A 22,376-nucleotide genomic window follows, 5' to 3' on the forward strand; every position below is an offset into this window, starting at 1 on the left:
TGGTCGTGGCGCATTTCTGTTACTTTGGTTTATTCGGCTCTTGAAGGGAGTCAACGAGCGTATTTTATTGTTAGTTAGAGGTATTTTGGATTTTTTTGAGTGTAGTTAGTTATTTTGGGAACTTGTCCTTCAAAAGTATTAACTTTTTACGCAGATAACCGGCAATTAGATGGAAGACAGTGAACAAGTAGTATCGTCCACAACTCCGTCCGAAGACGAAATGAGAAGCTACAGACAATTCGGGAATCATTATGGCAACGAGGCCACAGCTAAAGTTGGCAAAGATGATATTGTAGACTTAGTTGGTGGAGCACAGGATGCTATTGAGAGGCACATGGCTTCTTGCCCCGATGATTTAAAAGAATTTACGGAGGAAGCAAAGGAACAACTGACAAACGAGGTGATTTCAGATATAACTCCATCAGATGAAGAACAGGAGGAAGAGGTGACTGACACATTTTCAGAAGCTCAACCAGTGATTCTCAATCCTTTGGATGCAGACTATTTGCCAGAACTCATAAGGCCAGATCCCCCAAAAGCAGCTCAAGAAAAAGAACCAGCCCCAGTAGTAGAATCCGCTCCAGTGGAAGCAGCTCCAGTAGCAGAAGTGCTCCCCGAAGCGGCTCCAGAGAAAGAAGCGATTGCGGCTCCTCCAGCACCATCCCGTGAGTAGTCAATTATTTTAAACGTTTTAGACAATCTGGTTTCGTAATCAGTCTCTTGGTAATGCATTATTAAAATAGACGTTTGTCGGGCAACGTTGGCTAACTAACGTTAGCGTAGCTATGTGGGATTGCTGCGACAACCATTTTTTATAAAGCAAATGTGTGGACGTCTCGACAACAAATCCCTGGCATTGACATTGGTGTAGTTCGAAACGCCAAACATGCAGGTATAGTTGACTAGGTAGCTAACGTTTCTGAAGTAAATAATGTTTTATGGATGGCCAATCACGCGAGGTAGCTAGCTTTGTGACGATGCGGCCCACCTGTGACAATCATCAGCAAGAAGATGGCTAGCTAGCTAATATAACTTTAACTGGCAAAATTGAGGTACCGATTTCAACAACACCCTTAAGGTGATACAACAGTGTGGTGTTTTTAAATGGCATGCAATGTTAGCTAACAAGAAGATAACACATTGGGTCATTGATTAATTCTGAGACTGTCATGCTCCAACCCGGTTTGTGTGTTTGCGCTAGCCTACCTAGCTAGCACGCGCTGTTTTGACTCAGCCAAGATGGCTTGTATTAGTCGTAACAAAGGAAGCATCTAAAATCGACCACTCCCGTTTTAGTTGTTTCTCCACAAATATCCAAGTTACTTTCATAAAAGGTAACTAACGTTAGCTATCTAATGGAAGTAAGCTAGCGAACGTTATTTTTCTGATAACATTTTCATCGCACGATGTTTTGGTTTTTCACACAAATCTTCCATCTGACCCTTCTGGTTAATGTTATTAACTCGCAACCAATTCGGCTGAAAATAGCATTAGTTGGGAGCAATGTTTGTAACATGCTTGGCTATCTGACGAAACACTTTCCCGAACATGTTAGGGAAGACAATCAGGGCGGGGTTGGGAGACCATTATATTAGCTTCAAAGACCTGGTTGAGTGACTGTCCATTTAATTGGTTTAGGCCCTACTATTGTCTTCGAACTAGCGAAATGTCATTTTGGGAGGACAGGCATGCTTTATATAGTCTACTTTGGTTTCCTGCAATAATTTGTGTAGACATGTTAAACAGGAGAGATGCTAAAAACGTTCAGGAAATGGGCCTGCTGGCTCCGACATGCCTGGTGGGTTTGCTCCCACTGTTTTGCTGTGTATCGTAGTCTCCATATCCTACAAAGGGCAAGTAGAGATAAGGGAATAACCCCCTACCCCACCTCTGAATGCTTCACTCTTTACCACAACAGCAGCTGGGTTTGTCAGCTACCAGGGCACTGATTCATTTGCCTACTTTTATATATTGGCACACTCTGTTAGGTGTAGCCAACTGCCTCAACTCCACAACGATTTCATCCAGAGTATATTGTGGAGACTAGAGTTTTTGAAATAGTCCTTCAACTCACTATGCCGTTGATACTTCATACACGTATAGTCTTAAACCCTTCCAGTATATCTGTTTGTCCTCTGTTGAGTGCCTTTCTATGTTTGCTTTATTCCATACTTTTTATTTAAACGTTGATCAAATACAACCACCAACTGTTTCCTTGTTGCGTTTTAATTGGCCATGCGCACTGTTGCCATCTTAGAGCAGCAGAAATTAGTCTGGTTTTATTTTATTAACAAGTATGGATTTCAGCAAACAATGGCACGCAACAACAAGGGACCAACATAGGTACACAGTAAGGGTTTAAGTATTTACATTGAAGTATCGACTGCAATGCTCTATTCTTCGCACAACTCTGTGGATAAAATAATTGTGGAGTTGAGGTATCTTGGCTAGGTTAGGTGCTGTAGTTGCTATGGTATCAGGTTAATTAGACCTCTGTTTCTTGACAAAAGGCGTGTTCTTCTGTCTGTTATAGTAGGGAGTGTGTTTTGACAGCAAACATTCATTGGGTGTTTCTTAATATACATACTACTATACTCCCCACACTCACGCTTTGACCACACTGACAGCATCACTGCGCGAAGTAGTATGTGACATTATCTGGATATGTATGCAACAAAAGTTCAACATTCACCTTCTGCAACCATTACTGTCAAGCCGTTTACGCATACAGGTTGACACATACGTTCGGTTGGATAAATCCAGTGTATGCACCACATCCAACGCACTGCCTCTGCAACGCACTGCCTCTGCGTCATGCTCCAAGTGCCTTCTCCGAGGACCTTATGAGAACAAGTGTATAGAAGGCATATAACATTTGAGAAGTACTCACATTCTCCCTACTTTATTAACTTCTTGGTCCTACTTGAGACGTCTGCGTCACAAGTAGGCACCTGGAAATGCAAATGCGCTACGCTAAATGCTAAATGTACTTGTTAAAACTCAAACGTTCATTAAAATAGACTTGTAGGGTATTGAATTAAAGCTACACTCGTTGTGAATCTAGCCAACAAGTCAGATTTTTAAAATGCTTTTCGGCGAAAGCATGAGAAGCTATTATCTGATAGCATGCACCCCCCAAAATACCAGCACGACACGTAAACAACAGATTTTGCGGTAGCCGGTGCTACCCAAAACGCAGAAATAAAATATAAAACATTCATTACCTTTGATGATATTCTTTGTTGGCACTCCTATATGTCCCATAAACATCACAAATTGGTCTTTTTCCCGATTAAATCCGTCCATGAATGCCCAAAATATCCATTTGTATGGCCTGTCTGCATCACGAAAAAAGCTCTCTTCCAAGACGCAACGTCATGTTTAAAAATGATATAAGTTGCCTATATTCTTTGACAAAAAACTTCAACCTACTTTTATAACCCAACTTTAGGTATTTGTAAACGTTAATAAGCGATCAAATTGATCACTGGGCGATCTGTATTCAATAGCAGCTACAAAAGAAAAGTGTCCATTTTTCAATCTTCCAAAATCGATTGAGGTAGGCTGGATGTGATCAAGGATCTATTCGTAATGCCTCAATGGATTTTTGTCAATGAAAATTACGTTTTTGGCGACATCGTGTGGAAGCTGTATGAATTGCATCCGTCTCCATATTCAATTTGGTTTCCTTTAAGTAATCCATGAAAGGGGCGCATGGATACTTTTTTCAGATTTCAGTGAGCAGTTTTTCCTGTGCTTTTCGATGAAACACGCTCTGTTATAGTCACAGTCGTGATTTAACCAGTTTTAGAAACTTCTGAGTTTTCTATCCACACATACTAATCATATGCATATACTATATTCCTGGCATGAGTAGCAGGACGCTGAAAAGTTAAGCGATTTTTAACAGAATGTTCGAAAAAGGAGGGGGTAGGATAAAGAGGTTTTAACTCGCACATGCTGCACCCCCCCCATTCACTGAACCTTCTTGCAGCCAGGACAATGGCAATAGAGACAAGATATACACAAAGCAAATGTTTAACTTCATAATTATCAGCTAGCTATATGTGAATCATAATAATCTAGCTAGCCAGCTAGTTAAACAGCCAAAAATGTCCTTAAGCCTTTGTTACCCAAGGTAGATGATGCCAATTCTTCGTGGCTAGCAGGCAACATGAGATTTGAAGTCTGAGTTTTATTCTCTCGCTTCAGCTCAAATAATGGCCAACATCGAGTTCAAGAAATTGTGTCCCTTTTAAGTGGCTGCGTGACATTTCTCACCATACTTTTAGTTGAAGCTTGCAACAAGTGGAGTACGCATCCGAGAAGTGCCCTCCGTGCTCCGTTTCGCATACTTTGATTTGAACTCATGCTTCAGCCCTCCCGTGCTACAGATTGCATGCGCGAAGCACATAGTAGTATGCATATTGAGAAATACCCATTGTGTTCTTTGGCGAAGATAGCAGCAGGTAGATTACCCCACTGCATCTCATGTCGATGCCATGCAAGAGTTTTCCTCCCCATTTAAAATCGGACGCCACCAACAGGAAGGCCCCCTTCTCATGTCTCCATACTGGCTTGACTAGAGTTAACATGACTTCCATTGCAGTTGCCATACATGTAGCCAGCACTTCCGACCTCTGATTGCCACACAGAATATCCGCCTGTGCAGAAAAGCATGAGATTGGACATCGGTATTTCTTGAGTTTTCCCCTTTAGTTAATACTATCAATGTTTCAATCTACTGTGGGAAATGTGGTCGAATAAACGCCATATTATCCACATTCAGTGTAATACTCAGAAACAAAACGAACAATGCCAGACTTAGTATGCAAAATTAACTGTGCAAGAGATTTTCTTGTAGGACGAGCGCATTGCATTGACAGGCACTGCTCAGGTCTGTACTCTACACCGACCGGTGCGCCATAACCAATCAGAGCTGCAGTAGGCTTATATGCAAATGGTCATTGCCATATTTGGATCTGTGCCATTCACTTTGAACTGGACTGTGTTTAGGCTACGTATAAGCTGTCCTGGAGTAGATGTGATGTAAAGTGGTTTCTTGCGTCAAACACATTTTCAGTCACCACCTAGTGGATAAACGGGTTAATGTCAAGCCCTGCGTGTGTTTAAATTAAAAAAAAAGTAAAAAATTATGGCATGTAGGAAGTTGCACAGATTTTTCACAACCTTCAAGTTTGCGCTCACCTGACCTGTTAGAGGGAACATTGGTCATAATGAGGCAAGTGTTGGCCAACTTTTAGGGTTCCACAATACACTATTCAAGCAAAGTCATTGCCATAAAGGCCTATAGCTTATGCAGAACAGGTGGACAGAAAATTCAAGCATCTTGGATTTCATTATAGCTAATGTATAATGTCTATTGGTTAAATTTTAGGTGTACTTCAACGTTGGAACATAGACAAGAGAGGTAACCGGCCTGGAACTGGTCTCATCTGAATAATCCACAGATTGGAATAATCAATGTAAAATATAAATGTTGTAATATGAAAATATTGCCGGCTTTTGAGTAAATGCTTGATCTCTTTTTTAATGATTTGTTCAGAAGCATTGTTGATGGCAACTCGTGAGTTTAAATTGTTCCTTTCATGATCATTGAATCAACTAAGAATGATTTTTGTTTTTGACCTTGTGTAATATTCCAAGACGTCTTAATCGGCAGGCTATTGAGAATATTGAAATTGTGGTGATTTGGCTGAAATTTAGCTCATTGCATTCAAATTACTCAAATTACAAGATTTATGCAATTTAAGATTTATGCAATTATTTCACATTTTGATTAAATGGTCTTGATTTGAATATGTGCTCTTCCTATGTTTTTGCCAACTCTCACCTAATGCTCTGCTAAGGTGTGTCAGTCAAGGATATTAGGCAAATGTCTTAAACAGTTGGGCCTAATATCTGAAATCAAGAATTGAAAGAAGGAATACAGTTTAATAATACTCTAGACAAGAGCCTGAACCACTTTTTTTGCTACTTCATTTAGCACTGCAATAAGATTATTGACATTAACATTTTGTGTAATATTTGTCATGTAGTTTGTCCATTGGCTAGATGGCACAGGCAGTTCCCCATTTTTATTATAGGAAATGATTGAAAATAGATTATCTTGGGTTATTTTTCACTTGTTCCTTTTTAAGGCAAATCTTCATTCTGCTACAGAAGAATTTCCCTTTTCATGTATTTCTGCCAAAAATATGACCGTCTTCCCTGGCTTTGTTACATGCCTGACATCTATTCCTGTCTTGTATGCTCTAAGCTGCCTGTACAGAGAGGGTGTCTGCAATAGAGGTCGACCGATTAATTAGTGCCGATTTCAAGTTTTCATAACAATCGGAAATATATATTTTTTTCAGATTTTGCTGATTTGTTTTATTTTAATTGAAATTAAAATAAATGTATATACCTTTATTTAACTAGGCAAGTCAGTTAAGAACACATTCTTATTTTCAATGACGGCCTAGGAACTAGAGGTCGACCGATTTTATAATTTTTCAACGCCGATACCGATTATTGGAGGACCAAATAAACCGATGCCGATTAATCAGCCATTTTTAAAAATGTGTAATAATGACAATTACAACAATACTGTATGAACACTTATTTTAACTTAATATAATACATCAATAAAATCAATTTAGCCTCAAGTAAATAATGTAACATGTTCAATTTGGTTTAAATAATGCAAAAACAAAGTGTTGGAGAAGAAAGTAAAAGTGCAATATGTGCTATGTAAGAAAGCTAACGTTTCAGTTCCTTGCTCAGAACATGAGAACATATAAAAGCTGGTGGTTCCTTTTAACATGAGTCTTCAATATTCCCAGGTAAGAAGTTTTAGGTTGTAGTTATTATAGGAATTAAAGGACTATTTCCCTCTATACCGTTTGTATTTCATTAACCTTTGACTATTGGATGATCTTATTAGAGGTCGACCGATTTAATTAGGGCCGATTTCAAGTTTTCATAACAATCAGAAATCTGTATTTTTTGGGCGCCGATTTGCCGATATTTAAATTTTTTTATTTATTTAATCTTTATTTAACTAGGCAAGTCAGTTAAGAACACATTCAGATTTCAGATTTTCACCTTGTCAGCTCGGGGGATCCAATCTTGCAACCTTAACTAGTCCAACGCAATAACGACCTGCCTCTCTCTCGTTGCACTCCACAAGGAGTTACGCGAATGCAGTAAACCAAGGTAAGTTGCTAGCTAGCTTTAAACTATTAAAAACAATCAATCATAATCACTAGTTAACTACACATGGTTGATGATATTACTAGATATTATCTAGCGTGTCCTGCGTTGCATATAATCTGACTGAGCGGTGGTAGGCAGAAGCAGGCGCGTAAACATTTATTCAAACAGCACTTTCGGGCGTTTTGCCAGCAGTTCTTCGTTGTGCATCAAGCATTGCGCTGTTTATGACTTCAAGCCTATCAACTCCCGAGATGAGGCTCGTGTAACCGAAGTGAAATGGCTAGGGTATATGCAACAGTTTGGGCAGCCTGGCTCTTTGCGAACTAATTTGCCAGAATTTTATGTAATTATGACATTGAAGGTTGTGCAATGTAACAAGAATATTTAGACTTAGGGATGCCACCCGTTAGATAAAATACGGAACGGTTACGTATTTCACTGAAAGAATAAACGTCTTGTTTTCGTAATGATAGTTTCCGGATTCGACCATATTAATGACCAAAGGGGTGCGCGCTAATAGCGTTTCAAACGTCACTTGCTCTGAGACTTGTAGTTATTCCCCCTTGCTCTGCAAGGGCCGTCAAAGTTATATGAAATACAAATGGTATAGAGAGAAATAGCCCCCAAAAATGCTATATTAACTACAACCTAAAAACCTCTTACCTGGGAATATTAACGTCTCATGTTAAAAGGAACCACCAACTTTCATATGTTCTCATGTTCTGAGCAAGGAACTCAAACGTGAGCTTTTTTACATGGCACATATTGCACTTTTACTTCTCCAACACTTTGTTTTTGCACTATTTAAACCAAATTGAACATGTTTCATTATTTATTTGAGGCTAAATTGATTTTTATTGATGCATTATATTAAGTTAAAATAAGTGTTCATTCAGTATTATTGTAATTGTTATTATTACAAATAACATTTGAAAAATCGTCAGATTAATCGGTATCAGCTTTTTTTTTTGGTCCTCCTATAATCGGTATCGGTGTTGAAAAATCACAATCGGTAGACCTCTAGTCTACAATGTGTCCCACTGTTAGGGTCTGGTTCACATTATTGTGGTCTTGCTTGAATAACTTTCTACTCCAGTGTAGAACTTATATTATCCTCCTCAACTACTGGTATTGTCCATTTCACACTGCTACTGTCTCTCTTTCAGATGAACATTTTCTTCCTTCTACTCCGCTTCAACCTCTGATGCAATTCCCAAAAGGCAAGTTCTCTTTGCTGGCTGTCTTTGCCCTCCTGCATCTTCTTTTTCAGTTCGTTCCTTTATACCGGAATTACATTTTGACTGTCTGAAATGCATGCCAAGTTTAAGGAATAGTTTTTCATAGGATTTGCATTTAGGGGGGAAAAAAGTGTATTTTGAATCCCTGTGACCAAAGTCCACTTACTGTAGATATGACAGAAGAAACCCACTTTATAGTTACAAATTCATGAGGTTTATAAGTGATGATTCCCCTCATTGATTCCGCCCATGTTAAGTGACTAAATTGACACATTACACAGGGTTGTCTTAGAAAAAAATATGTTCATAACTGGTTTTGCATCTTTTGGCATGCCAGATATAACCTCTGAGATTTATCTGATGGGAATCACCACCTTACCTCTGCAGAATGCTGGCAGGGCTTGCCCAGCATGGCTTGCTAGCACTGAAGGAATGGAGTGTGTCTTGATGTATTGCATTTTCCCTCTCTACTCAAGAACTTGGGCAGAAGGGTGATTCCCCTGCTCCCATCTCCCCCCTCTCTCCTCTTCACTCTCCTGACTCTCTGGAGGACCTCTCTTTGTCAGAGAGTCCAAATCCAACGTCTGCTCCATTGGGCTTCTCTTCTTGGCCTTCTACTGAGCCTCCCAAAATACAGACCAAGGATATGCCTTGTGATGAAGAGGGTAACACCAGATTAGGCTTTATTAAGAACGATGAGGATATCGTGAAAGGGTTAGAAGCTGCTTCCTACACTCAAAGTAAACATGATCAAAACATTTGCTTGGAGAGAGATGGAAGGCCCAAGTCTCTGTGTGAAGACAGTGGGGTTGTCTCTCCTGAAGAGCAGATTTGTAGCTCAGTCAGGTCTGCTACACCTTCCCGGTCCCCCCAAAATCCCCCGATGACCCCTGAATCTTACATTGCACCTGCCTCCTCTACCCCAATAGAGCACTGGGATTCTCCATCCCAAGTTTCTCAAGACAACACCAGGGCCTCCATGGATATGTTCTCCAAGGACTCAGCCTCCAGAGGCTCCTCTGGGTATGTGCCAGATATGCTTGGCCAACCAGATGATGACTTAATGTTTGAGGTGAAGAAGAATCCATTCCAAGGCCTCTCCCCTGTAGCAGATGCTGGGTTCTCCCATTTTGGGGATACCACTTCTGACAGCATGGCAGCTAAAATATCTGAGAGTCCCACCCCAGACCTGGTCCAATATGGCCAGGCTGGAGACTCCCAAGATGGCAGCCCACCATCATATTATGATGAGACAAAAACGTACGTGTCTGTCAAGATGGCTGCGGACTCTCTCATGGAGCCACTCAATCAGTTCTCAACCACCCCAAAAGAGAGCGAAGACTCTGCACCTCCATCTCTCCCAGATATCTTAAAGCCCTTCCCTCTGAACCCTGACAAAGTGGACTCTGGCTCTTCTGAAGGAAGCACTGAGCCGAGCCCTGCTCCTGTCCGGAAGATAGTTGAGTCACCCACTGTCCCTGTCCCTCTGTCAGCCACAAATCCCTTTGCTTTCGATTCCAAAGCTTTACTGCTAAAGGAGCTGACTGAGGAGACTGAAGCAAGATTAGCAGTGAAGACTGAAGATAAAGGCTTTAGTGCCTTTGACCTCGTAAAGGAGGCAGGGACCACACCCCAGAGCAAAGAACCTGTCCAGATAGAACAAAAAGATTGGATGTTTTCCAGTCAAGATTCACCCAAAATAGTGAACAAATTAGAGCCTCTTAATATCCAGACTAGAAAGACCCCTGAAGATTCTGATTCCGAGAGTCCGTCCGCAGACTCTCTGTCCCCTGTTCTGGAGGCAATGGCCAAGAATCCTGCAAGTTTCCAGGTGGAGACTGAGAAGAATGACATGAAAGTGGAAGAGCCAGAGGCAGTAGAGGAGAACTCTGAGCCTGAAGTCTCCTCGGAAGAGTTCGAGTTCATCGAAAGGCCCACCAGGGGTGTGATGGATGAGTTTCTAGAAGCATTTGATGGTGCCAAGTTTGCCAAGGCACCAGAGCTAAGTATGGATGACGATGATGATGATGATGATGACATGAGCTTTGGGCTGAAGGATGTGACGTCTGCAAATGTAGCCCCAGAAGTTCAGGAAGAAGTTCCCAGTCAGAGCTCTTACCTCCTACTTACCCAGGAGGGTAAGGCCTACCTGGAGAAGGATGATATCAACGAGCCTGCGTCTCAGGCCCCTCTCATCCACTCGCCAGTTCGCGAACCAGAGATGGTCACTAAGGACACAGAGGGCCCCAAAACTGCTCAGATGCCCAACCTGAGCACAGAAGCAGGTAATTTCCGCATGGAAGTTCGTCACCATTGCATTGATGCGTCGTCATTTCACTCTCCTTGGTCGTTATTTAGCTCCGCCCATAACTCATTTTTCTCCCATGCACAGTTTTCACTTCTTTTACATCACCCTTCTCTGCCTCGTCCCTTTTTACATCTTTTTGAATAACCATTACAATTGTGTGTGAGCATGCGTTGGCATGAGATTGGTTTCTTGATCTTGGTTTTCATATGCAGTAGTTAATCCCCCCCCCCCCCTCCCCATTAGTAAATGTCAGTGTCTTAAATCTTGTCATTGTATTTTGCAATCTATCCTCTTCATGTGGTAAGTACAGAATTCATTTCCCATGACTTCACTGTTCAGAAATGGAATATAAATGTGCAATTGGGGGGGTTTGTCACAAAGCGATTACGTTAAAAGGACAGAATATATTTAAAGGAAGTGACCTGGCAGTGCATAATCTCATTAAGGTATATCATACAATTCAGCCATCTAGTAATATTTGAATGCTTGTTATGTTTTTCATAATACGCCTGGCCAGAAAATGAACTGATCTATAAGGATTAATTTACATTCTGACCAATGGGGCATGGTAAGAACTGCCTCTCACATGGGTAGTCACTAGTTAACACAGCCACAAAGTTATAATTATGGCTAAACACCCATTTCTACAATTGATCAACTTAAAATGTTATTTTTTAACTTAATCTTATACCTAACCTTAAATTAAGACCAAAAAGCTATTTTTTGTAGCTGTGTTATCTAGTGGAAACCTCACATGGAACAGGGCGTGGCAGTTTGCAAGCCTGCCTTTGTCTTGCTCACCCCCCAGTGGTTTTAGTTTGCCCAGAGCTTTTTGCTCTGTGGAATTAGATTACCTCTGTCTGCAGTCTGGTTTTAGCCCTACTGAAAATAACCAGAGATATGAAGCTGAAACTGTAGACCTCCTTATAGGCCTCATAGCCTTTGAGCCCCCATGTCCAGATGGAAAAAAACAGCTCAGTGAAAAGGGCAGTGTTAAAGCAAAACAATTCTAGATGTTTTAGTACGGTTTACCTCACTGGGCAGTGCCCTTCAGATATAGTATTTTAGTACATATTTTTGTTGCATGATTGCTTGAAATAACATTAATATAATAAAATAAATGAAGATGAAAGCAATAGCCTTTAGCCTTTACAAATGAATGGCTCAGTTGTATCTAGCTGGTTATTTACCCAGTGATGCACACGAGGCACCGATATCAGTGTACAGAGATTTGATTGTGACATTGCACTGAGCTAGGCTGGTGGGCCCCAAGACAGTGTGCAAGGAATCTCCCTCCCTGCATTGCGACACCAGCCGATGAAGAATAGAGCTTGTCAGCAAGTGTTCTCTTCCTTGTTCGACCGGATATGCCATACCATCTGAAACATCACCACCCCTGCCATCTCATTCGCAAAACCCCGTTAGTGAGATTCGAATCCACATAGATCTGTAGTGACCGACCACACTGTATGATTAATCATTCACCCATCTTCTTTCTTCAGTACGACTACACCCTTATTCTAGAAAAATGTACCTTGTACTGTACCTGCTATTGACTCCAGCTCAAGTGCTGAGCGTGAATATACATTGGGGAGCTGTGATCGTTTGTCAACTCTCTGAAAGACTTAATAAAAACAACGCATTATGAATAATTTGAAATGATAATTAAGTGTAAACCTAGGCAGACATTTAAATGAAATGAGCGGTGCCCTCTAGTGGACTAATACAACAATCATATTTTTCTTATGTGAATTTTGACTTCTGATGAGGTTGATTTGAGATGACCAGATGTGTTAATTGTTTGGCTGATTGATGATATGATGCAGTTTATGAAGATGTGACAGTACGCACTCTGTAGTCTAGGGGTTGGCTGTCTAATCTGTGCGTTTGTAGTAACTACATAGAACTTTGGGTGGTGTACGCCGTATACCATTTTTTAAAAATGTTTTAGTGCCATATCCGTTATGTATAACAGAGACATCATGCACAAAGTAGCCTACACAATCGCAAAGCATGTGAAATACACTATATATACAAGTGTATGTGGACACCCCTTCAAATTAGTGGATTCATCTATTTCAGCCACACCCGTTGCTGACAGGTGTATAAAATCGAGCACACAGCCACGCAAACTCCATAGACAAACATTGGCAGTAGAATGTCCTTACTGAAGAACTCAGTGGCTTTCAACGTGGCACAGTCATAGGATGCCACCCAACAAGTCAGTGTGTCAAATTTCTGCCCTGGTCAACTGTAAGTGCTGTTATTGTGAAGTGAAAACGTCTAGGAGCAACAACGGCTCAGCCACGAAGTGGTAGGCCACACAAGTTCACACAACGGGGCCGCCGAGGCCTGAAGTGCGTTAAAATAATCTGTCCTCTGTTGCAACACCCACTACCAAGTTCCAAACTGCCTCTGGAAGCAACATCCGCACAAAAACTGTTTGTCAGCCTCACCCAAGCCTAAGATCACCTGAGCTGACAAGGTAAAAATCTGTTCTGCCTCTGAGCAAGGCAGTTAGCCCACTGTTCCGGGGCGCCGAAGAAGTGGATGTCGATTATGGCAGTCACCCGCACCTACCTGATTCAGAGGGGTTGGGTTACATATGGAAGACACATTTCAGTTGAAGGCATTCAGTTGGACAACTGACTAGGTATCCCCCTTTCACCATACGCAATGTTAAGCGGCGGCTGGAGTCGTATAAAGCTTGCTGCCATTGGACGCTGGAGCAGTGGAAACGCAGTCCGACGGACAAATCTGTTTGGTGGATTCCAGGAGAACGGTACCTGCACGAATGCATAGTGCCAAGTGTAAAGTTTGGAGGAGGAGTAATGGTCAGGGCTGTTTTTCATGGTTTGGGCTAGGCCCCTTAATTCCAGTGAAGTAAAATCTTAACGCTACAGCATACAATGACATAGACTATTCTTCCAACTTTGTGGCAACAGTTTGAGGAAGGCCCTTTCCTGTTTCAGCAAGACAATTCATAAATTGGAACGCAGACTGTGACCCAGGCATAATTGCCTAACATCAGTGCCCGACCTCACTAATGCTTGTGTGGCTGAATAGAAGCAAGTGCTCGCAGGAATGTTCCAACATCTAGGGGATAACAATCAAAAAAGAGTGGATGCTGTTACAGCAGGAAAGGAGGGGGGGGGGGTGGTTTTGGAATGAGATGTTCAAAGAGCAGGTGTCCACATACTTTTGTTCGTGTAATGTGTGTTAATGCGAGGCACTCACAGCAGAATATCATCTGTCAGGCAGCAAGAGTGCGCAGCTGTCAACTGGTTGTCGCATGGAGTGGCTCACAGAAGAATGACATCGGTAGCTGGTAGGGTAGATAGGAAAGATGTTTCAACTGATCAGTATCTATTGAAAAGGTTTAGTCAGTGGTTTTGGTTGAATCTATTCTATCAATCGGGAGTGCATTTGTTTTGCTAACTGCCATCACATGTACACTATAGGCCTACATTGTTGTACAGAAACACTTCTAGCCAAACGGTCTCTTGCTAGGTGTGCAACTGGATTAAAGGGAAACTTCACCCTCCCAAAAAAACAATTTACATTTTTTCCAGACCTACAAAATGGTCTATATTAGAGATCGATCGATTAATTAGGGCCGATTTTAACTTTTCATAACAATCGGAAATCTGTATTTTTGGGCGCCGATTTGCCTTTTTTTTTTTTTTTGCAATTTGCCTTTTTTATTTAACTAGGCAGGTCAGTTAAGAAAACATTCTTATTTTCAATGACGGCCTAGGAATGGTGGGTTAACTGCCTTGTTCAGGGGCAGAAAGACAGATTTTTCACCTTGTCAGCTCGGGGGATCCAATCTTGCAACCTTACAGTTAACGAGTCCAATGCAATAACGACCTGCCCCTCTCTTGTTGCACTCCACAAGGAGTTAAGTGAATGCAGTAAGCCAAGGTAAGTTGCTAGCTAGCATTAAATTTATCTTATATTATCTAGCGTGTCCTGCGTTGCATATAATCTGACTGAGCATACAAATATCTAAGTATCTGACTGAGCGGTGGTAGGCAGAAGCAGGCGCGTAAACATTCATTCAAACAGCACTTTTGTGCGCTTTGATAGCAGCGCTTCGTTGTGCATCAATCATTGCGCTGTTTATGACTTCAAGCTTATCAACTCCCGAGATGAGGCTCGTGTTACCGAAGTGAAATGGCTAGCTAGTTAGCGCAAGCTAATTGTCGTTGTGTTGCTGGTTCGAGCCCAGGGAGGAGATGGACGGAAGCTATACTGTTACACTGGCAATACTAAAGTGCCTATAAGAACATCCAATAGTCAAAGGTTAATGAAATACAAATGGTATAGAGGGAAATAGTCCTATAATTCCTATAATAACTACAACCTAAAACTTCTTACCTGGGAATATTGAAGACTCATGTTAAAAGGAACCACCAGCTTTCATATGTTCTCATGTTCTGAGCAAGGAACTGAAACGTTAGCTTTCTTACATAGCACATATTGCACTTTTACTTTCTTCTCCAACACTTTGTTTTTACATTATTTAACCAAATTGAACATGTTTCATTATTTATTTACTTGAGGCTAAATTGATTTTATAGATGTATTATATTAAGTTAAAATAAGTGTTCATACAGTATTGTTGTAATTGTCATTATTACAAATAAAAATAAAAACATTTTAATTGGCCGATTTAATCGGTATTGGCTTTTTTGGTCCTCCAATTATCGGTATCGGCGTTGAAAAATCATAATCGGTCGACCTCTAGTCTATATGATTTAAGCGTTATGGATTTAGAACATCCAATTTGTCGTTCTTGTCTATAAAGTGTGATTTGAGAGTGAACCTGAAAAAAAGAAAGGGAAATACACAGGGCACCTTCGCTGGGCCGTTTTGGGAATTATTATGCTAAATTTGAGCATACCTACTTCTCCAGGCACCACTATACCACTGGGTGGAGTCATCTACTCACTGATTTGTCATATGTGTTGGGGAGGGAAAAACACGTGAACATTTGCACAAGGGGAGGGAGAGATTCTCTGGGAGGGAGGCGGGGGAAGTTTATAGCTGCTGCGTCAGAGCATTAGATGTGTTCTGTGCTAGCAGACAGTCCGCTGACCTCAGTCGTACACCCTGAGAGAAGGGGCGAGAGGGAGGGGAAGAGACAGGCAGAGAAAGGGAGAGTGAGACAAGGAACACTGCAGTCTCACAGGAGGAAGGTTTGGTTGTCCCCCCCCATCTTCCACCTCGGTCCCCGCACCCCACCCGACTGCGGGCCAACACACCGCACGCTGTCTGGAATGCCCTGCTGATACCTACAATAGCGTCTCTATCATGGAAAACGGAAAAACGGAAAACGGAGACTCCCAGCCTCCGCCACAGTGGAAAGACAAGGGTATCCCTCTTCCTTATTTTACTGTTGCGGCAACCTTTTCAAGTTTTTTATTTAGCCATGATTGCAGGGTTCTATAGACCGATTTCATTTGTGAAATGGAAAGTAGTCTGTTTTTGTTTTTAGGTGGTAGTTATTAAACAATGAGCAGGTATTGTGGACATTCGTAGGATGTTACTGGTAATGACTTTGGTAGTTTTGAGTGGGTTGTTGGAGGTTGCTTGTCCTATCCAATCATGCAAATAATTTACTCTATGAATGAGTAGCCATCTGTAGATAACCAATTGTTGGTAAGAGGCGCTCTTAATGCTTCCATGATTGCTGGCAGATGACCTTTGGTCAGAGTAGTGCTGACGGGGGGGAGTAGTGTGTCCAAAGGTGCATAGTGGGAGGAGGGGCGTTAAGCAAAAGTGAGAACATTTGTCTAATGATTTCCATGCAGCCTGGAGGTGACTCACCAGTGCACCAGGAGTCTCTTCCCCAGGGGTCTCTCTACCCCCTCTGACAAAAGTGCATGCTGAATGCAGGGCCAGCCTTCAGCTCGCTGATGAGGCGTTAGAAAGGTGTATAGAAGTCCAATTGTTCAGCATGTGTGAAACAGTGGTCAGTAGCCTCCATTTTTAAATGGATTCACATTTGCCCTATATGGCAAGCACCAGGTTGCTTATGGCAGAAGAGATCTTCTAGTGTTTTCCAGGCCCAGCTGTAGCCATCTGCTTTCAGATCAGACTGGGACATGGGTTGCCTAAGCATCACACTGGTGCTGTGGCTGTGCTCATATCAGCCGATGTCATGTGCTGCTGCCTTTGCATCATTCTGTGATGGAGAATGGCAATCGGCACACATTGCAACAAAGGGCCTCTGTGTCAACTCTATTTGACTAAATGGTATGTCATCCATTCCCGCAATTACTATCCGGCTGTGCACTATCAGTAAAGCATAAAAGAGGCACTTGGCCACTTTCGGATAAGGTAATGACATTAGTGTAGTAGCTTTATTAGGCAAGCATAGGCGGCCTGACAACTCACACAATTTTTCTGTTGCTCTGTCGTTCTCTACATACTATACTCTGCGACTGCCTTCATGGGACCGTCTCCGACCATTCTGGGTATCAAACCCAATGGCTAATTTATGAACTGCAGCATTTCTCACGTGTGTTCTGGCTCTGGGCCCGACCCATTGGTTTCTGGACCAATCGGACTGCCCAAAAGTTTTCGCATTCGGTGAAGGGTCGACAAGGTACTTTGATCTAGACTCCAGTGGGTGTGGTGTAGCCAAAGACAGTACGGTATGAAGATGGGCAGAAACTGCATTTCCAATAGAAATCCTTGATCACACTTGTAGGCGATGTCATGGCGACGTTAGCTAGCAAAGCTCATGTGTAGAAACACGACATTTGGGTCTAACAGTCGTCTTGTGGCAAACTGCTCATGTGCAGTCTGTCAAATCAAAGACACTCCTTTGCGATTAAGTAGTTTTTTTTACCAAAATGAAAACGTGTCCGTTGGTCACTTTCACAGGGTTGGAGTAATAACATGTTCAACTACTTAACTAAGGAAGAATTGTTCACTTCTCTCATCGACTTCTCAAACCCCGGCCTGGTCTGTTTAGTAACCGTTCCCTTAAGTCTTGTGATGTAGCGCCCTAGGTTTAGAAACTCTGTAGTTTTTGGCCGTAGCTAGCCTACACTAACATCCGGTTTTCAGGGATACAGTATTATCAACATGACTTCTGTTTCCCTTGTAAAACGGAAGTGGGAACTCCACTCTACTTCTTTCTACTTCTGCCATGTTAAGTTAGGCCAGAGCAAGGAGTCTGGGTAGCCAGGCAAAGCATAGGCCTGTCGTTTCTTTTTGAATAGGATAACGGGTGAATTGATTTCCAATCGGCATGTATTCTGATTCTAGAGTTTGACTGGTTCCAACTGGGGCATTAGGGCTACAAAAATCTGTTCTTACTAACATGGAATCACTGTCAGGCACTTGTTGCTTTATATTGGTCCACAGCTTTAAATGGTTGTATGAAAGACTTTAAATAAATTGCAAACTGCCTCTGGTGGTCTGTTTCTGCATTTGTTGGAATATGGCTTTGTTACTCCTAATTTTATATTTGATCTGGCTTTGTAGGTCTGCAAGATGCACTGTTGTGTTGTTGATTTGAACTGGTCAACATTTGCAGAGTTATGTAACATTTACCACACCACCTACTACCCAATTTTCATTCCGTGTTGAAACCAAATGATTATTCATGCAAAGCTTTACCACACTTCACTCGAATTGTAGAAAAGCTAATTCACATATTTGCATTCGTCATGTATTGAAACGTATTTTGGGTTAAATATTAAGGGCTGAGGCGCTGCAGAGCTGTGCATACAATTGTCTTTCTATCAAATCGACCTAGCAGGAGGTGAACTGCCTCGCTCTCCCTCGCACAGCTGAGCTGGTGCTGAATGCGAGGAGGCTCAAGATGGATGCCAAACGGGGTTAGTGCTGTCATGCTCTTGTTTACGATGCTGATTTTTTCATATCACATTTATATTCGATTGCATTGCATTAAATTAATGCAATGCATTTAATTAACCACTGCTTGACACATGCTTTGGTGGGAGGCAGATGTGAAGGAATTGAGCTGTGCGTGGCACGATACTGACGTTTATCTTTATGGGGGCTACACTGGCCTGATAGAAAGACATGGCGTTATCGACGATTCATGGCGTTTTCCCTGTATCTATATCCCCTATGGATATATCAAAGACGAGTGTATATATACGAATATGGAGCTGTATACGGAAGGACTTGATTAAAACATGGCGTGTTTATAGGATCAGATCAGCGTTGTTGATGATGCGTGGGCTATTTTTAAGTCCTCATGCTAGTGCATGCTTACCATGTGTAGCTAGACAGACACGTTCGGACTGAAAGGCCCCCCCTTCACGTTTTTATTGATTGCACGTCAGCTAATATTGCTAGCAACATTCTAGACATAGGGCCATGGTGATGCAAATTCTGGGTCCGGCCGGCTAAGGCTACTATGCTAGCTAGCTATGTATGGAAATACATGTAGCTAAGCTAGCTGGCAGCTAGCTTTTAAGTTAGCTTTTCATTTGCCCAAAACCCTAACGGCGTCTCCGCCCAAAAACCGACACCTCACGACGTGGCCATGTTTAAGCTAAGGGTACCGATTGTCTGACTTGTACCTCTGATTTGATGCCTCTCAAGAACCATTGTGACTTTTGACAGTCAAGTGTGTCCCTAGGCTGGATAAAACTGCCGATGCTGCTTATGGTCTTGGTCCTGCAGTGTTTTTAGGCATTCGGTTTTTTTAGTGTCAGCTGTATGATCATATTTCAATCAAATTCATGCAACAAACGTCGTTGCTTTGGTACTTGATATGATTATCTTTTTTGGCAGAAACTTGTCAGATGTGATTTAGGTTTTCAACTATAAGCTCATTCATCACTTGTTAAGCCATTTGAAATCTGGCAGCCTGCTAAGTCATTTCACATTGCAGACTCAAACGATGTCAGCTTGCTGGCTAGCCTACGTTTTTGAAATTCGTCAACCAGTAGGAAATCGTCTGTTTCACATCTAATAATGTACACTGACCTGCTAGGAATCCCTGGTGAAACACAAGCATGGGTCTGTCCTGCCCCCAGCTCTGTAATTTTAGCCATCACCCAATCTTCACACAGAAATGGGCGCTAGGCCAATAACATGACTCCTATGAATGGACAATTACCTGCAGTGCTGTACTGGTACAGCAGTAAACTAAAACACCCAGGATTTCCTTTTATTGAAGTGCATCTATCCAGACGTGGCTAGGAGCTAAGATTTTCATAGATTTCTCTCTGATTCATCCCGTCTCCACATCACCGCCATGATATAGCGTAGCATAATGTGTTGAAAGGAAGCCCACTGTTTTTTTTTGTGCTTATGCACTGCAGCTATCTGACCCTTTCCCTTCTCCCCTGCAGTGGTAGAGCTCCTGTACTGGCGCGATGTCAAGACCTCGGGCGTGGTGTTTGGCGCTAGCCTCTCCCTGCTGCTCTCCCTGACACTGTGCAGCATCGTCAGTGTCTCCTCCTACATCGGTCTGGCTCTCCTCTCTGTCACCATCTGCTTCAGGATATACAAGGGGATCCTGCAGGCCATCCAGAAGTCCGACGAAGGGCACCCATTCAAGTGAATAACCAATAACCAACTCAATTTACTCCATGATGTATTGCAGACAACATCCATATATTCTATTACATTATACATGCCTTACTTCCAAGGGGCATATTAGGATGCCAAGCAGCGTAACGTTGACGTCTCGCTTACATTTCTAATACCGCAGCCTTGTGGGCCTATTAGAAGAATATGAAAGGGGGATACCTAGTCAGTTCTCCAACTGAAATGTGTCTTCTGCATTTAACTCAACCCCTCTGAATCAGAGCGGTGCAGTGGGCTGCATTCATCGACATCCACGTCTTTGGGGAATAGTGGGTTAATTGCCTTGCTCAGGGGCAGAACGACAGATTTTTACCGTGTCAGCTCGGGGATTCGATCTAGCAACCTTTCGTTTACTGGCCCAACTCTCTAACCACTAAGACCATGGAACGGTGATCAATATACCAAGGAAGTGTTTCCAAAAAGTATGCATCTATATAGGGTTTGAGGATAATTCCATCTAGTCAATTCAGGAATTGAATTTCATTTAATTGACTGAATTGAAACCCCACATCAGTTTTAGGAATTTGCCATTTGAACATTAATCCAGCTACTTGGCTAATTGATAGAGATGGTTCTGTTGGAGTAAAACATTGACTTGAAAGCTGTTCAGGAGAAGTGAGCATCACTTGATTTGATGGGTTGCAGTAGTGGATATATTCTCAGCCATTAAGGGAGAAGGGACGTGGCTCCTATTTGAGAGTAAACATTGCCACTCAGTCGCACACAGAGCTGCAACTCAGTTTATCCCCGTTCCTGGCAGTGGCTCAAAGCCGCCTTATGAGTTCTCACTAACCACTTGTTAAGATTTGAATTAGCTGGGTTTAAGATTACAATCAAAATGACTGGTACTCAGAAAGTTATAACTAAGCTGGTTCTTGGCTTTGCATTTAAGAAATCAATCTAGCATGCAAACAGAAAAAGGCAAACTATTCTCCTTGACAACCTGTGTGGGCTACAGAGGTTATTGTAGACCCTTCACCCATGTTTTGTGATTACGTTCTCCGTATTGCTATTTGTGTAAAGGCACCATATTTGGATTCATGATTTGTCTTGCAACATACGTAGGTCGATCGCTCATTTGTCTTGCAGGCTGTACCTGGATCAGGATGTGGCTCTGTCAGAGGGAACTGTCCATAAGTACAGCGACTGCGTTCTGGCACGGTTCAACACAACAGTCACTGAGCTGCGTCGCCTCTTCCTGGTTGAAGACCTGGTGGATTCCCTAAAGGTGAATGTTTATGCAACTGAAGATTTTACGGATGTAGGCCAACCTCCTGCATGAAAATATAGTGCTTGTATAGGAGGTACGGTCACTCGTGACTTGCAAACCCATATTTGATTTCAGAATTGGTTAGGATAATAAAAATTGACGACCTCCTGCTAGTTGGGGAGCCCTGCCTTAATAGCTACTGACATTTCAGCTGAAAACATTTGCCCTTAAATCTATGATTACGTTCACATGTAAAATGAGTGGCTTTGAGCTTTCCTTTCGTTTTGTCCATGTACAGTCAGGCTGAAGTAGGTGTCCTAAGGGGGGGGACAGCAGCTGTTGAGAGCTATGAGGTTTCTACATGCTTGTCAACACCTTCCAGTTCAACTCTTGCCCTGTCCACTGCTAAGGCCACTCAAGCCCCCTCCTCCCAACCTGTCTGGCCCCTCTCTGTGGGTGGGGGTGTCTTTGGTCCTAGCCCGACCTCTGTTAGAGCAGTGGTTCCCAACTCCGGTCCTCAAGTACCCCCAACAGTACACATTTTTATTGTAACCCTGGACAAGAACACCCGATTCAACTAATCATCAAGCTCTCTGAGTTGAATTGGGTATGTTAGTCTGGGGCTTCAACAACAATGTGCACTGTTGGAGGGTACAGTGAATTAGACCTCTGCCTATTCAACAGAGCCATTGGCTACATCAATTTAGGTTTATTAAGGTTCATGAAGTGTCATCTATTTATTCTGTAGTGTACCCTGTGAGTAGAGCGAAATAGTGACATCGTAAACCTCTGCCAAATGTCGTAAATAAACAACATC

The 22,376-nt window shown here is 42.2% G+C and overlaps 1 protein-coding gene across 7 annotated transcripts in view; it reads left to right on the plus strand.

Annotated features, from left to right (window-relative positions):
* rtn4 (reticulon 4) overlaps window positions 1–22,376 on the plus strand; it is a 27,733-nt gene continuing 5,357 nt past the window's right edge. Inside the window, exons 1-6 of one of the 7 annotated variants that reach the window (XM_021611282.3) lie at window positions 1–665; window positions 5,399–5,431; window positions 8,385–8,438; window positions 8,933–10,741; window positions 20,112–20,319; window positions 21,439–21,577. In XM_021611282.3, the coding sequence (XP_021466957.2) occupies window positions 170–665; window positions 5,399–5,431; window positions 8,385–8,438; window positions 8,933–10,741; window positions 20,112–20,319; window positions 21,439–21,577 (2,739 nt within the window). In that variant the 5' untranslated portion in view covers window positions 1–169. 7 annotated transcript variants of the gene reach the window in all.

This window comes from Oncorhynchus mykiss, chromosome 1 (assembly GCF_057628025.1).
Source record: "Oncorhynchus mykiss isolate SJ-2025 chromosome 1, ASM5762802v1, whole genome shotgun sequence".
Lineage (NCBI taxonomy): Eukaryota > Metazoa > Chordata > Actinopteri > Salmoniformes > Salmonidae > Oncorhynchus > Oncorhynchus mykiss.